Source organism: Pan paniscus, chromosome 1 (genome assembly GCF_029289425.2).
Source record: "Pan paniscus chromosome 1, NHGRI_mPanPan1-v2.0_pri, whole genome shotgun sequence".
NCBI classification, from domain to species: Eukaryota; Metazoa; Chordata; class Mammalia; order Primates; family Hominidae; genus Pan; species Pan paniscus.
In genome coordinates, this window is record NC_073249.2 from 198856671 (window position 1) to 198874437 (window position 17767).

The 17767-nt window shown below is 41.5% G+C and overlaps 1 protein-coding gene across 5 annotated transcripts in view; it reads left to right on the forward strand.

Annotated features, from left to right (window-relative positions):
- EYA3 (EYA transcriptional coactivator and phosphatase 3) overlaps positions 1-17767 on the forward strand; it is a 119216-nt gene that overhangs the window by 92744 nt on the left and 8705 nt on the right. For all 5 annotated transcript variants that reach the window (XM_003828080.6, XM_024929234.4, XM_055096108.2 and 2 more), the window contains 3 exons: positions 3245-3405; positions 7004-7118; positions 8159-8280. In XM_003828080.6, coding sequence (XP_003828128.1) covers positions 3245-3405; positions 7004-7118; positions 8159-8280 — 398 coding nt within the window. The remainder of the gene's footprint in view (positions 1-3244; positions 3406-7003; positions 7119-8158; positions 8281-17767) is intronic.

A 17767-nucleotide genomic window follows, 5' to 3' on the forward strand; every position in this document is an offset into this window, starting at 1 on the left:
TTAGCTAAGAAAGATCCAAAAATTTATCTAGCTTAAAGACTTATAAGAAAAAAACCTGTCACATCTTTTCATATTAGTTTGTTTGAATGTTTATCCCTTTTTATAAGTAAAATGTTCTTCCCAGTAACTACCCCAAAATTCAGTGTTCTATCCACCAGTTCTCAAATACGGAGTAGAACTGGACATACCACCTTAATAAGGACCTAGTCAGGTAGAGCTGAGAATATTGGAAGGTTTCACTTTCAGGTACAGCATCCAGTTGTACATGTTGTGGTGTCACATGGTCATGGAGGGCACAATTCTTATGACACTTTACTGTTCTTTTCAGGGAAAAGTCTGGTCTGAAGAGTTTATATTCTGCTCTGAACCCCAGTTGTTTTTTTTCCTCCTATACGTGTGGCTAACCAGTAATTACTTATCATGTCTTAGCAGCTATATTTTCTTAAGCACAGACTCTCACTCTTAGCATATTGGGATCTATTTTAACTTTTGATTGAACCAAGTTGTTCAGTCATTTTTAGATCTTTACTTATGAAATATTAATCCTTCCTAGTTTGTATAATTGTATTATCTGTTGCTATGCAACAAATTACTCCAAAGTTTAGTACCTTAAAACAGTTAAATGGCCAGATGCAGTGGCTTATGCCTGTAATCCCAGCACTTCAGGAGGCCAGTGCGGGCTAATCACTTGAGGTCAGGAGTTCGAGACTAGCCTGGCTAACATGGCGAAACCCCATCTCTACTAAAAATACAAAAATTAGCCAGGTGTGGTGGCATGCGCCTGTAGTCCCAGCTACTTGGGAGGCTGAGGCAGGAGAATTGCTTGAAACCGGGAGGCAGAAGTTGTAGTGAGCCGAGATCACGCCCCTGCACTCCAACCTGGGTGACAGAGTGAGACTCCGTCTTAAAAAACAAACAAATAATGAAACATTTATCCTCTCACAGCTTCTGTAGGTGAGGAACTTAAAAGTGACCTAGCTAGTTTTTCTTTTTAAGAAATACTTAATATTTTTATTTTATTTTAATTTATTCATTTTATTAATATTTACTCAATTTCTTTGTTCATTTTTATTTTTTATTTTTGGCTGGAGTGCAATGGCACCATCTCGGCTCATTGTAACCCCTGTCCCTGGCCTCCCTCAAGCAATCCTCCCACCCCAGCCCCCAAAATAGCTGGGACCATAGGCGCATGCCACCACTCCTGGCTAATTTTTTGTATTTTTAGTAGAGGCAAGAGTGCCATGTTGCCCACACTTGTCTCGAACTCCTGAGCTTAAGCAATCTACCCACCTCAGCCCCTCAAAGTGCTGGGATTACAGGTGTGAGCAACTACACCCGGCTTGTACTCATTGTCTTTTTTTTTTTTTTTTTTCCCTTTTAAGATAGGGTCTCGCTCTGGCACCCAGGCTGGAGTGCAGTGTTGTGATCATATATGGCTTGCTGTAGCTTCAACCTCCCAGGCTTAAATGATCCTCCCACCCCAGCCTTCTGAGTAGCTGGGCCCACAGGCGCATGCCACCATACCCAGCTAATATTTCCATTTTTTTTTTTTTAGAGATGGGGGTCTCCCTGTGTTGCCCAGGCTGGTCTCGAACTCCTGGACCCAAGTGATCCCCCCTCATTGGCCTCCCAAAGTGCTGGGATTATAGGCATGAGCCACCACACCCAGCCTACTTAAAGGATTTTAAATCTAGAAAATCTATTGTTAATTTATTTTTTTACTGTTACAAATTTTATTTTGTCAAGGTAAAATATACATATACATATAGAATTTACCATCTTTATCATTTTTTAAGTGTACAGAAGTGGTTCCTTTTTTTTTTTTCCCAAAGAGACGGGGCCTGCTCTGTTGCCCAGGCTAAGGTGCAATGGTGCAATCATAGTTCCCAATAGCCTCCTGGGCTCAAGTGGTCCTCTCACTTCAGCCTCGTAAGTAGCTAGGATAACAGGTACACACCACCATACCTGACTAATTAAAAAATTTTTTTCTTAGAGATGGGATCTTACTATGTTGCCCAGGCTGGTCTCAAACTCCTGGCCTCAAGCAATCCTCCCATTTCAGCCTCCCAAATAGTTGGAATTACAGGCACCAGCCACTGCACCTGGCCAGGGGTAGTTCTTTTCCCCCCACAAGCTGAAGTGCAGTGGCATGATCTTGGCTCATTGCAACCTCTGCCTTCCAATCTCAAGCGATTCTCCTTCCTCAGTCTCCCGAGTAGCTGGGACTACAGGCATGCGCCACCATACCCAGCTAATTTTTGTATTTTTTGTAAAGACAGGGTTTCACCATGTTGGCCAGGCTGGTCTGGAACTCCTGACCTCAGGAGATCCACCCGCCTCGGCCTCCCAAAGTGCTGGGATTATAGGCATAAGCCACTGCATTCAGCCCCAGAGGTAGTTCTCAATTAGAGTTTCTGGGGTTGAAATCAAGATGTTGGCTAGAGCTCTAATCATCTGAAAGCTTAACTGGAGCTGGAGAATGTGCTTCCAATCTCTGACATGTGGCTGATGACAGAAGGCTTTAGTTCCTCATTACACATACCTCTCCATGGGGCTGCTTGAATGTTCTCACGTGACAGCTGGCTTCTTCCAGAGCAAGTGCTCCAAGAGAGAGCAGAAGAAGCCTAGTCTCTGAAGCCTAACACTATCAGTTTTATCACTTTCTATTTATATTTTAAGTATAGTCCATACCCAAGGGGAGCAGAATTAGAAGAGAGGAATATCAAAGAATTTGTAGATATATTTTGAAGCTACCACAGTGACCTATGAACATAAACCAGCCAGCAGATCACTTAAGGAAATATCTGCCATTATCTTACCATTGTTAGCATTTTAGCCTATTTCCTTTCATTATTTTTCCATGTTTCTCCTTTTTACATAGTTGCAATCACTGTGTGTGTAAGTGTACTCACAAAATTTTATATTCTGCTTTTTTCACTGTGTGGTTATTTTCTGTCATTAGTGAAAAAGATGCCTTATCCCAAGTCAACCTCTAAGGAATGCTGGTGCTTGAATTGTTTCTACCTTTCATTCCCTCTCTCATTTCAGTCCTTCCTTTGATAGAAGTAATAAGTGTGAGATAGAGAACTAATGAAAGATAGACTCTGACATACAGAGATTAAGGAAGAAGATCCTTAAAGCCATTGGCCTTATTTATCAGATACCAAGAACCCAACCAAATAGCACTCAAACAAAAACTTTATGCTGTATAAATTTTAATTTTTATTATCTTCTCTCCTTGCAGCAACTACAGTTTCTCAACAGATGGTTTCAGTGGCTCAGGAGGTAGTGGCAGCCATGGTTCATCTGTGGGAGTTCAGGGAGGTGTGGACTGGATGAGGAAACTAGCTTTCCGCTACCGGAAAGTGAGAGAAATCTATGATAAGCATAAAAGCAACGTGGGTGGTAAGTGTGGCATATAACCAGTCTGATTCTCTGTTTCTTCCTGGTTTCCTCCTTTTCTTTCCAGGGATTCCTTAGATTCCCCATGACAACTGCTTATAAATTATGCCACAGTTATATGTTAAACTCTGTATTTAAAAAAATAGAGGTTTGGTTGAAACCTTTTGGGAGGAAGCTCTATATTTCTAACGGGCTTCTCTAAGCATAATTTTGGAAAGTTCTCTTGTTGTCTTTGGACAAATGCCTTTTTAAAGGAAACATGTTCTGTAGATTATGTTTGATGACATGTATCACAACTACTGTCAACGCTAGTTAATAGGGTGCCACATTTTTTTTTTTTGGCTGGTTTATATAACTATCAGGACAAGTTAAGTAGAACTAGCTAGTAACTTTTCGTGGACAGAAATCTAGGTCCAGGATTGTAGGTTGGCAGTATCAATGTGTTGTGATTTGAAGAATCTTGGAAATTCTTTCTGACCAGAAATATTTCAAATGCCAGATGCCACTAAGCCTAAAATTCTATTATTTAGAATTAATTAATCATAGATTGTTTGAATTAAAAGAGACAGAAGTCTAATCTGAATTCCTCATTTTACAGTTGAGAAAAGTGATGTCCATCATAGGGGTAGTGGGGGCAGCTTATTCATGGTCACATTGCAAATTTGTAACCATACCATGTTTGAAATTCACATTCCCTAACTTTTTGGTCCAGTGCACTTTCATGCAGCTCCTTTTATAGTGAGGTACCCTTTTGAGAAAATATTTAAAACTGTAAACCATCACCATCAAAGATACAAATACATACAAAATGTTGCTCGAAGATTCAGGGATTACATAGCCTGCCTAGAGCAGGGGTCCCCAGTTCCCAGGCCTCAGACTGATACCAGTCAGCGGCCTGTTAGCAACCAGGCAGCACAGCCACATAGCAGGAAGTGAGCAGGCCGGCAAGTGAGTATTACTGCCTGAGCTCCACTTCCTGTCAGATCAGTGGTGGCATTAGATTCTCATAGGAGTACAAACCCTATTGTGAACTGCACATGCAAGGGATCTAGTTGCATGTTCCTTATGAAAATCTAACTAATGCCTGATGATCTGAGGTGGAACAATTTCATCTCGAAACCTCCCGCCCCCCACCCAGGTCCATGGAAAAATTGTCCTCTATGAAACTGGTCCCTGGTGCTGAAAAGGTTGAGGACTGCTGGCCTAGAGGTATTTTACTTAAGGTCAAGAGCCCTTGTACTATACTATGCTGCCTTACAATATGGCGCAGAAAGTAGGAACAAGACTTTACAGATCAATTTGGTTCATTTCAGTTACAGCTCTCTAATACCAGATAAAAATCATGGGCTTCCAGACTTCAGGAATCTAATTTACTTTTTTCAGATTCCCCTTTTTGTTGCTTATTTCTTCTCATGATTCAAAGCCAGTATTTTTTATTTTGGTAACTCCAAGTCTTTTTGCATTTTCTTTCTCACAAACATTAGCCTTTCTTTTGTTAGTTTTCGTATACAGCCTGAGTCTCTTTATCTTTTCCCTGCCCAATGCCTGGACCTGGTTTCCTGAACAAAGCGATGTAACCCTGTGTGAGAATCCTCTGAGCCTACTTTGGAGAATAGATTAAAATTAATGGCCAGCTGTATGTTTTGTACAATATGAATTGATGAAAGCGCCACATCATGTATTAGTTGAGTATATCATATATAGGTACTGGTTTTGTTGTCGTTTTGTTTTATCCAAAATGTTAAGAGTCATCTAATTCTAGGCTTACATTGTGGAACCATCAATCTGAAAACAAATTATACTCCAGTTCTCCTCCTCACAAAAATGCCATCTGCTTTTATGGAGTATTACTAATAGAATACAGGATTTTTTTTTAACCTTCACTATAGAAAATTCAGATCCAGATTTACTGCTTGAATATTTTAACTGAAGTGTCTGAGAGCAGGCTCCCATCATACGAGCTCTCTTGTGCTTAGATATCTAGTCTTGGGTAGTGTTTTAGTGTCTTATCAGTTGGAGTTGTTTCAGAAGTACAGTATGGAGAATTAGTCATTCAACCTGGAATTTCATGTCAACATGTTCTGAAGCAAGTGGACAAGTAGTCACCATGGAAGTTCTGTGGAGTAGTAGAAAGACTTCTTAAGACCAAAAGCTGCAAACTTACTGTGTAATCTTAGGGCCCTTTTTTTCATTGGGTTTGGTTTCTTTACAGAGAGATTAGAAATGCTAAGGACTCTTCTAGCTGTAACACTAATTTTTTGCACTTTGGTTCTTGATGTCATGTTCTAAGCAGTGCAATTCAAAGTGTGGTCAACCAGTCTGCAAAAGATATGCTATTGGTTGGTGATGAAAGAAGGAGCTTGCATCAGAATCTTAATTATTTCTGTCAGCTGATTTTATTGTTGTTATTGTGTCCCTATAACAAGACTTTTCTAAAAATTTATCTTTGCCTGAACATCCCCAAAACACTGTGATAAAGAAAGTAAAAATGGCATTCTGGGTAGCACTACTCTAAGGTTTCTCCAAGAAGAGAAATTAAAAAAAAAAAAAATGCCAGGCACGGTGGCTCACACCTGTAATCCCAGCAGTTTGGGAGGCCGAGGTGGGTGGATCATGAGATCAGGAGTTCGAGACCAGCCTGGCCAATATGATGAAACCCCGTCTCTACTAAAAATACAAAAATTAGCTGGGTGTGGTGGCAGCTGCCTATAATCCCAGCTACTCAGGAGGCTGAAGCAGAGAATTGCTTGAACCTGGGAGGCGGAGGTTGCAGTAAGCTGAGATTGCACCACTACACTACAGCCTGGGCGACAGAGCAAGACTCCATCTCAAAAAAAAAAAAAAAAAGACAACTGGTCTTATCTTGACACCAAGAACCACACTTCCAAATCCTTGTTCACTCACGCCAACACTGGCCTCCCGACAAATTAGGAGATGTTCAAGGAGAAACATGAGGTTGCCATGCTAGGGGCACCCCATAGCTCTGCTCCCTTGATGTCCTCTGTGATCCACATCTGCAGTGAGACCTCCATGCCCAAACCCTGTTCAAAATGCTCTTCATAAACTAGTGCTTCCTGGGCTTCATAGCATTAGTGTACTGCATGAAGTCTAGGGACAGGAAGATGGTGGGTGACGTGACCGGGGCGCAGGCCTGTGCCTCCACCACCAAGTGCTTGAACATCTGTACCCTGTTCCTCGACATCCGTGTGGTCATTGCACTCATCATGCTTTTCACCACTAGCTCAGTGATAATCTTCCAAGCAATTTCTCAGAAGATAAAGGATCTCCAAGGCCAGTAGTAGAGCCCATGTACTCCACTGCTGACCCTGCACCCTGGGGCTGTTGGTCCTGCCCTTTTGACCCCACCCCTATATACAGCAGTTTATATTCACCTGTCTACAATGGAATTCAATAAAGCACATGTGTTCATGGGAAAAAAATACGTATATGTATGTATATATATATATATATATATATACACACATACTCAGTAGAATATTTCAGTGACTCACACTTTTTAAATTGAATTTAGAAGTTGCTTTCTCACTGTCAGCAAATATATGTTGTCAAATGATAAATGTGTCTGCTTTTATTCCTAAAGGTCTCCTCAGTCCCCAGAGGAAGGAAGCACTGCAGAGATTAAGAGCAGAAATTGAAGTTTTAACAGATTCCTGGTTAGGAACTGCATTAAAGTCCTTACTTCTCATCCAGTCCAGGTATGGAAATGGTTCTTTTAGGTCTCATCCTCTCAGCGACATATTCTTCTACTCCAGTTCAGGATAAGCCATTCTCTAAAATAGGGTTTGGGATAGGGGTAGAGAGGAGTTTAAATGATGTAGGGAAGTATTTGTGTTAGGTGAGAAGCAAGGTCATTTTATGTTAACAGCACACCTTCTAGTTTTAAGAGAATATTTATATATGAAATCCTTTTTCTTTCTCCTTACTTTTTGCTCACGAAATTAAAACTCAGTAACCCATAATCTCTTGTCCATAAGTTGGACCTGGTGACGTCAAATAATACATGGAGGAGATGTATTACAATGTCCTAGGTACAGGAAGCTCCAAGAAATGTATGCAAACCCACTAAAGAAGGCAAGATTCAAAAGAAAAAGGGTACATTAAGCAGATTAAGGAGATTTCAACATGAAGCTTAGACTGGGAAATAAATGCACCAGTCTGTGTCTGCACCAATACCCTATTACTCCCTCCCGCAAAGCAGTAATTCCAGATCCACAACGTAGTAAACAGTAAAGCTGACACCAAGGAGTGGATATCTGGTGAAGGTAAAGGACATATAAAATTAATGTGTATTCTAGAATCTATGTTGCTATTGTGTGAAGAGCAAAGCGAACACAAATCATATCTCATTTATGGACTGACTTGCATTCAGATGAAAGAGTACAGCTCAGAGCTTTTTGTTGTTTGTTTGTTTTCTAAAATATGCTATCAGTGACATGGGTTGGTGGTATTTATCAAGTACTTGTGACTAGAATGGTCAGAGGGGAAAGAAGGCAAGAACTAAGTTGTTGCTGTGTGTCCACTAAGATACAAAAATGAGTAGAATCTGCCCTTTAATATAGAAAGTAAATGAACATGAAATAATGAGTAGTAGCTGAACATTGGCTCTGAACAGTATAATACCAGGTCCTTTAAAGTTAATTTTTAATAATTAAATTCTAAAGAGTTGGCACATACGAATTCTTGCTCCCAGGTTGGTTTAGTTTCACCTTTTCTTTTCCCTTTTACTCCCTTATAGAAAGAATTGTGTGAATGTTCTGATCACTACCACCCAGCTGGTTCCAGCCCTGGCCAAGGTTCTCCTATATGGACTAGGAGAAATATTTCCTATTGAGAACATCTATAGTGCTACCAAAATTGGTATGGTTTCTATGCTGTTTCTTGTCACTGGCCTTGCAATAAAACTTTCTACTCATGATGCACCTATTATTTTCTAGCCCCTCTGTTAGACACTTTATCTGTAATACCTACAGTCCTCACAACAGTCTTCTAATATTTTCAGTAATGCAATTGAGGCTTAGTAGTTATATAGCTTGCTCAGGTTCTCACAGCTAGTAAGTTACATAAGCATGCTCTTTGATAATATTTGAAAGAACATAATATCTGGCTTAGAAATCTAGTTTTGCCTCATTTCAAGTTTCTCTTTTTCACAGAGAGTATGTAGTATAATAGAAAAAGCACTAGGTTAAAAATCAAGCTTCTAAACTGTATACCTAAAAATGGTGGCCAGACAAGATGAATCATACCTGTATTACCACCACTTTGGGAGGCTGAGACGGGAGGATCACTTGAGGCCAGGAGTTCAACACCAGCCTGAGCCACATGGCAGACCTCTGTCTCTACAAAAAAGTTTTTTTAATTAGCTGGGTGTGGTGGCACGCAGCTGTAGTCCTAACTACTTGGAAGGTTAAGGTGGGAGGGTCACTTGAGCCAGAAGTTCAATGCTGCAGTGAGCTATGTGATCTTGCCACTGTGCTATAACCTAGGTGACAGAATGAGACCCTATGTCTTAAATAAAATAACAGGTATTGACCAAAAAATTAGCTGGGTGTGATGGCAGGCGCCTGTAGTCCCAGCTACTTGGGAGGCTGAGGCAGGAGAATGGCGTGAACCTGGGAGGCGGAGCTTGCAGTAAGCCGAGATCGCGCCACTGCACTCCAGCCTGGGTGACAGAGCGAGACTCCGTCTCTAAATAAATAAATAAAAGGTATTGACAAGGATGTGGAGAAATTGGAACCTTTGTGCACTGTTGGTAAGATTGTAAAATGATGCAACTGTTGATAGACACGGTGGTGCCTACCTGTAGTCCCAGGTATTTGGGAGGCTGAGTCAGGAGGATCACTTGAGCCCAGGAGTTTGAGTTCAGCCTGGGTAATCTTCTGCGTAAATATCTGAGAGAATTGGGTCTCAGATTCTTGAAATATATCCAAATATCCAAAAGCAGGGTCTCAAAGAGATACCTGCACACTCATGTTTATAGCAGCATTATTGACAATAGTTTCGAGCTTAGAAGCAGCTCAAATGTCAAATGTGGATGAATGGATGAACAAAATGTGGTATACACGTACAGTGAAATATTATTTGGCCTTAAAAAGGAAGGAAATTCTGTCACAGGCTACATCATGGATGAACTTTGAAGACATGCTAAATGAAAGTGAAAATAAGACAATCACAAAAAGAGAAATACTTTATGATTCCATTTATATGAGGCTTCTAAAGTAATCACATGCATAGAACTGAAAGTAGAATGATAATTGCCAGAGGCTGGAGGGGAAGGGAAATGGGAGTTGTTCAACGGATATAGAGTTGCAGTCATGCAAAATGAAAAGGTTCCAGACATCTGTTAAATAATAGTTAACATGACAGAACTTTACACTTAAAAATTGTTAAGAGGCCGGGTACAGTGGCTCACACCTGTAATCCCAGCACTTTGGGAGGCTCAGGTGGGTGGATCACAAGGTCAGGAGATCGAGACTATCCTGGCTCACACGGTGAAACCCCATCTCTACTAAAAATACAAAAAATTAGCTGGGCGTGGTGGCACTCTCCTGCAGTCCTAGCTACTCAGGAGGCTGAGGCAGGAGAATCCCTTGAACCTGAGAGGCGGAGGTTGCAGTGAGCCGAGATTGCGCCACTGCACTCCAGCCTGGGTGACAGAGTGAGACTCCATCTCGAAATAATAATAATAATAATTGTTAAGAGAAGCCAGGCACAGTGGCTCATGCCTGTAATCCCAGCACTTTGGGAGGCCAAGGCAGGCGGATCACTTGAGGTCAGGAGTTCAAGACCAGCCTGGCCACAATGGTGAAACTCTGTCTCTACTAAAAATACAAAATTAGTCGGGCATGGTGGCATGAGCCTGTAATCCCACCTACTTGGGAGGCCGAGGCAGGAGAATTGCTTGAGCCTGGGAGGTGGAGTTGCAGTGAGCCGAGATCGCGCTACTGCACTCCAGCCTGGGCAACAGAGTGAGACTCTGCCTCAAAAAAAAAAAAAAAAAAGTTAAGAGAGTAAATTTTATGCTACTTTTTTTTTGAGTTGGAGTTTCGCTCTTGTTGCTCAGGCTGGAGTGCAATGGTGCGATCTTGGCTTACCGCAACTCCTGCCTCCCAGGTTCAAGCGATTCTCTTGCCTCAGCGTCCCAAGTAGCTGGGATTACAGGCATGCACCACCATGCCCAGCTAATTTTATATTTTTAGTAGAGACGGGGTTTCACCATGTTGGTCAGGTTGGTCTTGAACTCCTGACCTCAGGTGATCCATCTGCCTCAGCTTCCCAAAGTGCTGGGATTACAGGCGTGAGCCACCGCACCTCGCCAAAATTTTTTGTTTTAAAGATTAGTGAATTTCATGTTATGCATATTTTACCAGCTTTTTTTTTTAAAGGAAAAAGAAAATAAACATCAAGGACAAGGATTTAAGTCCTGGCCTCCCTACTTACTAGCTCTCACCTTAGGCAGATTATCTTCTTTCCTGAGCCTCAGTTTTCTCAAGTAAAATGAGATCTTAGAAGTGAGTACAGGCCAAGTGTAGTGGCTCACACCTGTAATCTCAGCACTTTGGGAGGCCAAGACGGGCTGATTACTTGTGGCCAGGAGTTCAAGACCAGCCTAGTCAACATGATGAAACCCCCTCTCTACTAAAAATACAAAAACTAGCTGGGCTTGGTGGCAGGCGCCTGTAATCACAGTTACTCGGGAGGCTGAGGCAGGAGCATCGCTTGAACCTGGGAGGTGGAGGTTGCGGTAAGCCGAGATGGCGCCACTGCACTCCAGCCTGGGTGACAGAGCGAGACTCCACCTCAACAACAAAAAAAGAAGTGAGTAGAGATAGAGAAGAATAGAGGTCTAAGAGCTACGCCCTGGGGTCCTCTAATGTTTGGATCATGAGGAAGAACCAGCAAAAGGTGTCAGGAAGATTGACCTGTGAGGCAGGAGGAGAATGAGAAGAATGGTGTCTTGAAAGAATGAAGGAAGAGTGATCAACTCCTTCTAATGTTGTTGATGGGTCAAATGAGACCCAAGGGCCAGGTACAGTGGTTCACACCTGTAATCCCAGCACTTTGAGAGGCTGAGGCAGAAGGATTGCTTGAGCCCGGGAGTTCAAGACCAGCCTGGGCTACATAGTTGTTTTTGTTTTTGTTTTTTTGTTTTTTAATTAGCTGGGAGTGGTGGTGCATGTCTGTAGTCCCGGCTACTTGGGAGGCTGAGGTGGGACAATCGCTTGAGCCCAGGTGGTCGAAACTGCAGTGAGCCGTGATTATGCCACTGTACTCCAGTCTGGGCAACACAGTGAGACCCTGTCTCAAAAAAAGACTTGAGAATCGAATTGAAGATTGTTTTTAGATACATGAAGATCATTAATAGCTTTGACATGCAGTTTGAATAGGGGAGTGATCGGGATTAAACCCTAATTGGAAGTAGTTTAAGAGAGAATTGAAATTTTATAGAACTGGTCTAACAATATTTTTATTAGACCTGTTCTAATATTTTTACTAACTTATTAGTAAATGAGAGAGAATGGAAGGAGAGTTGGAGAAGGGAACTATACAACTCTTTAGAGGAGGTTTGTTTGGAGAGGAACAGAAAAATGAAGTAGTGGCTCTAGAGGTATATGGACTTCAGAGGATTTATAAGATTCATAAGAGAAATTATATCTATTTTATATGCAGATGGAAATGATCCACTAGATGAGGAAAAATAATAACGGTGCTTATTGTGTGCTAGGCAACGCCAAGGCACTAGGAATACAGCAGTGACAAAAGTCCTCTGTCCTCATGGAACTTACCTTCGATCAGTGGTGCTAAGATAACTGGATTATCGATATAGGAAAAAAGGCAGAATTGTTTTCCTTCTTTATGTTATATGCAAAAATAAATTACAGGTAGATTAAAAACTTACCGCGAAAGGTAAGTTTTTTAATTTTTAGGAGAAAATATAGAAGAGTATCTGTATGATCTTAAGGTGAGGATGGGCCTCTTTTAAGAATCAAAAGATAGTATAAAAAGCAAAAAAAAAAAAATCATTGATTGCATGGAACTTTTAATTTTACATACAGTTAAATATAACAAAGTGACAAGCTGGGCACATGCCTTTAATTCCAGCACTTTGGGAGGCTAAAGCATCACTTGAGGCCAGGAGTTCAAGACCATCCTGGGTAACATAGTGAGGCCCCATCTCTACAAAAATAAAAAAAAAAATTAGCCGGGTGTGGTGGTGAGTGCCTGTAATCCCAGCTACTCAAGAGGCTAAGGCGGGAGGATCACTTGAGCCCAAGAGTTCAAGGAGGCTGCAGTGAGCTGTGACTGTGCCACTGCACTGCACTTTAGCCTGGGCAACAGAAGGAGACCTTGTCTCTTGAAAAAAGGTAACAAGACAAGCCCACATTTTGGGATAAGGTATTTACAACACATTTAATTGGCAGTTAGAATACAGAATCTATGAAGAACTGCCAGGCTCAATGGCTCATGCCTGTAATCCCAGCACTTTGGGAGGCCAAGGTGGGTGGATCACCTGAGGTCAGGAGTTTGAGAGCAGCCTGACCAACATGGTGAAACCCTGTCTCTACTAAAAATACAAAATTAGCTGGGCGTGGTGGCACACGCCTGTAATCCTAGCTACTGGGGAGACTGAGGCAGGAGAATCGCTTGAATGGGGGAGGCAGAGATTGCAGTAAGCCAAGATTGCGCCATTGCTCTCCAGCCTGGGCAATGAGCGAAACTCCATCTCAAAAGAAAAAGAATGCAGAATCTATAAAGAATTCCTGCAAATCAGTAAGCAAGAGACAATTTTGAATATAGAAAAATAGGCAAAAACCTCGAAACAACCAGTTTGCCAAAGAGGAAAACAAAACTGTCAGTAAATATATGAATAAGTCCTTAACCTCACAAATTAAGGAACTGCAAATCAAGAAAATGCGAATTTAAATGTGGTACATTTTCCAACCATCAGATAGACAAAAACTTAAATCTAACAATGTAATGGGAACTCTGCCTCTGCAAGTGGGATTGAAAATGGATATAACCTGCTTTGGAGAACGTTAATGTCTGATGAAGTTTGAGGTGTACATAACCCTATGATCATGCAATTCCACTTTTAAGATATATATATACTTTAGAGCAGGGGTCTGCAAATTACAGTCCATGGGCTAAATCCTACCCTCTGGCTGTTTGTGTAAGTTTTTATTGAAACCATGCCCACTTATTTATATAGCTGCTTTCACACTACAGTAGCAGAGCTGAATAGTTGCAACAGGGACCATAGGGCCTGCAAAGCCTAAAATATATACTATATACTCTCTGACTCTTTACAGAAAAAGTTTGCTAACCTCTACCTTTGAGTAATTCTTACATGTACAAGGAGACATGTACAAGGATTTTTTGATGCACACTTGCTTATCATAGAAAATAATTGGTCTGTAAACCTGTCCATGAACAGAAAATTGATAGATATATTCAAACAACAGAATGCTATATTGCAGTTAAAAGTGGATTAAGTAAAATTACATATACTCATAAGGATTAATATTAAAAACAATAGGCCAAGCACGGTGGCTCACGCCTGTAATCCCAGCACTTTGGGAGGCCAAGGTGGGTGGATCACCTGCCTGGCCAACATGGTGAAACCCCATCTCTGCAAAAAATACAAAAATTAGCTGGGCATGGTGGTGTGCGCCTGTAATCCCAGCTCCTCGGGGGCCTGAGAATAGCTTGAACCCAGGAGGCGGAGATTATAGTGAGCCAAGATTGCACCACTGCACTCCAGCCTGGACAACAGAGCAAGACTCTGTCTCAAAAAAAAAGAAAAACTGATGAACAAAAAACATTGCAGACAGATAAATATACAGTATGTAATATCTATATAAAGATTTAAAATATTTACGTTTTAGGAGTACTTGAAAAGTTTTGTTCTGTAATGTCTTGATTTTTTTTTTTTTTTTAAATCTAGAGCAACTGTAAGGGTCAGGTGGAGTGGCTCACGCCTGTAATCCCAGGGCTTTGGGTGGCTGAGGTGGGAGAATCACTTGAGACCAGGAGTTTGAGATCAGCCTGGACAACATAGTCAGACCCCATCTCTACAAAAAAAATTTTTTTTAATTAGCCAGGTGTGGCCAGGAGCCGTGGCTCATGCCTGTAATCCTAGCATTTTGGGAGGCCGAGGCAGGTGGATTGCCTGAGCTCAGGAGTTCAAGACCACCCTGGGCATCACGGTGAAACCCAGTCTCTACTAAAATTAGCTGGGCATGGTGGCGGGCACCTGTAGTCCTGGCTACTTGGGAGGCTGAGGCACGAGAATTGCTTGCGCCTGGGAGGCGGAGGTTGCAGTGAGCCAAGATCACACCACTGCACTCCAGTCTGGGCAACAGAGAAAGACTCTGTCTCAAAAAAAAAAAAAAATTAGCCAGGTGTGATGGCTTGTACCTACAATCCTAGGTACTCTGGAGGCTAAGGTGGGAGGAGCACTTCAGCCCACAAGTTTGAGGCTGCAGTGAGCTATGATTGTGCCACTGTACTTCAGCCTGGATGGCATAGCAAGACTTTGTCTCATAAATAAGTAAATAAATACAGCAACTATGAAGTGTTAAGATTTTACAAAGCTTCGTTGGTGGTAGGCATTTCTTTCTTTTTTTTTTTTTTTTTTGAGACAGGATCTCACCAGGCTAGAGTTCAGTGATCACAACTCACTACAGCCTCGACCTCCCTGGCTCAAGCAACCCTCCCACCTCAGCTTTTCGAGTAGCTTGGGACTATAGATGCACACCGCCATGCCTAACTTTTCCTATTTTTTGTAGAAATGGGGTCTCACTTTGTTGTCAAGGCTGGTAATTCTCCATGCTTTTTTGTATGGTTGAATTATTTCATTTACAAGGGATTGGGTGGAAGGGAACATATATGAAAGCGCTCCCTTCAGATATTGTTCCTGCTGCCGGTTGCTTTATGTATATCATAGGAACACAGAGCACTCACTGAGCCTCCCACATCTGAAAGATAGATTTTCTGTAGTGCTTATTATACTGAGACCTGGCACCCGCGGGCTCATCAGGCTAATGGAAATGATCTCATTCCCTCTGTCAGTAAGTGTGCTTATTTGGTATTTTTCCTCAGTCTCAGTTCATCCAGAGCTAATTTGCAAAGCTGCAGTGGGATCTGGTGCTATGGTAACCACAGTAGGAGGCTTGAGGCTTTTCTTCACAGAACTGTGAAATGGGAGCAAGGAGAAGAAATACTTTTTCACTTCCTCTGAAATGATAGCAAAATATGGTTCTCTTAATGGCCATTCTGTGATTTGGGGACATTAAAGAGAATTCTCAAAATAATTTCTGAAAATGTCAGAAGTTTTTTTTTGTTTTGGGGGGTTTTCTTGAGACAGGGTCTCACTCTGGTACCTAGGCTGGAGTGCAGTGGCACGATCATAGCCCATTGCAACCTTAACCTTCCCACGCTCAAGCGATCCACCCACATCAGCCTCCTGAGTAGCCAGGACTTCAGGCGTGTTCCACCACCATACCCAGCTAATTTTTTATTTTTTTGTAGGGAAAAGGTCCCACTGTGTTGCCCAAGCTAATCTCAAACTCTTGTGCTCAAGTAATCCTCCTGCCTTAGGCCTCCCAAAGTGCTGGGATTGCAGACATGAGCCACTGCTCCTGGCTAGAAATATTTTAATAGAGAAAACCCAGGGACTAATATTCTCCAAAGATTTGGCTGATCTTACAGTTCACCAGCTTCAATTGCTTGACATATGGTAAACTGATTAATCATTGGCCTCATCCTCCTGAACAGGAAAGCTCATATCCAGAAATGGAAGTATTTTACCAACTGTATTGGAGTGAGTCCTGTTTTCATGGAGCTGCTTCTTTACTTTGAGCTGTTAATAACTCTCTTGGCCTCTTAATCCTTTTAAAGGAGACATTACAGAGTATATTTCATCCTTGATCATTACATGCCAGGACAGTGAAAATGTCTGTGTTCTTATCCTCAAAATATGAGTTACTGCCTTGGTTGAGTCTTACAAGAAAGTCAAACTGACTCACTTAAAAAAGTTTTTTGCTGCAGACAGATCATAGTAGACTGTGCATCTGGTGGAGGTTGGCTTAGTTTGTAAAGCTGTAATGGGTGAAATGGAATTAAAGAACTCTTCAACACCTTGAACATAAGAATTTATTATTAGTTGAATGGTTTAATGTTTGAACTGAATTGAGGCATAAGACCTGGACTACAGTCCTCCACTGAATCATTTGTGAGATTAATATGAATTTACTCAGCAAACATTGATTGAATCCCTCATATGAATGTAAGGCATGACAATTCTATTGTAAAATATTAGCACTAAAAGAGACCCAAGTGCACCTAAGCCAAGCCTTGTATTGTAAGTGGCCAGCTGAGCCCAGAGTGATCTAGTGTCTGGTCCAGTTGACTAGTCCGTCTGTTTTGAAGTGCCACTGGGTTAAGGATGTCAAAGATTTGCAGTTACATATCTGCATAACTTCTGTGCCAAGTAGGACTTCTGAGTATGGAAGTATAAGTTCTGGCCAATTATGTTACAGTTATCTTAGATTTGTATATTTATATATTACAGTGATTTTCCAGCAGATGGCAGTCAAGTGTCTTGAGGAAGAGGCAGCTTTATCTTATTTACACAGGAACCCTGGTGCTAAGTCACTCTATTGGGCAAGGGGAAAGAACAAGAAGGTTAATAGAGCAGGATGAAGAAGAAAGCCAAAGTTAGGACCTTGTTTAACTGAAGAAGGTGGCAGAAGCAGGGAGATAAAAAGAGCAAGGGATATAACTTCTTTTTATTTATACAAATAAAGTATCTTTCCCACAGCAGTATGATCTGTGTATGTTTTAGGTGTTGGTTGCAGATGGGATTTGAGTTTTGATACACTGCCATGTTTCTCAAAACTGTCTGCAGTTCTGAGAAATGGATTTAAATCACCCATTTCCCAAGGTCAATTTCAGTGATGCAGTATCTTGGTTACAACTACAAGGTGTATAGTAAGTAAGGAGGTTCCAGATATGACAAATGTTGCTGCCATATTTATTGGTCACTGTTCTCAGTTCTATTCTGGGGCTATTCTCTCACTGAAAGACGTAAGGCCTATACCCAGGACTGTTTCTGGGAAATGAAGAATTGGAGGGAAATGGCTTTTTGTTTGTTATTGTTTCTAACAAGAAATCAGGGCCTTGTGTTTTCACTTCTCTTTTCTACCCTAAAACATTTCACCCCAAAAATCATTCATTCTTTATGACACAATGACCAGAGCCTAGATTTGGAGTCAGGGGCCCCAAGTTCTAGCTACTTGCTTGTTTGTGATCTAGGGGCAAGTCACTAAACCTATTAATCTCTCCC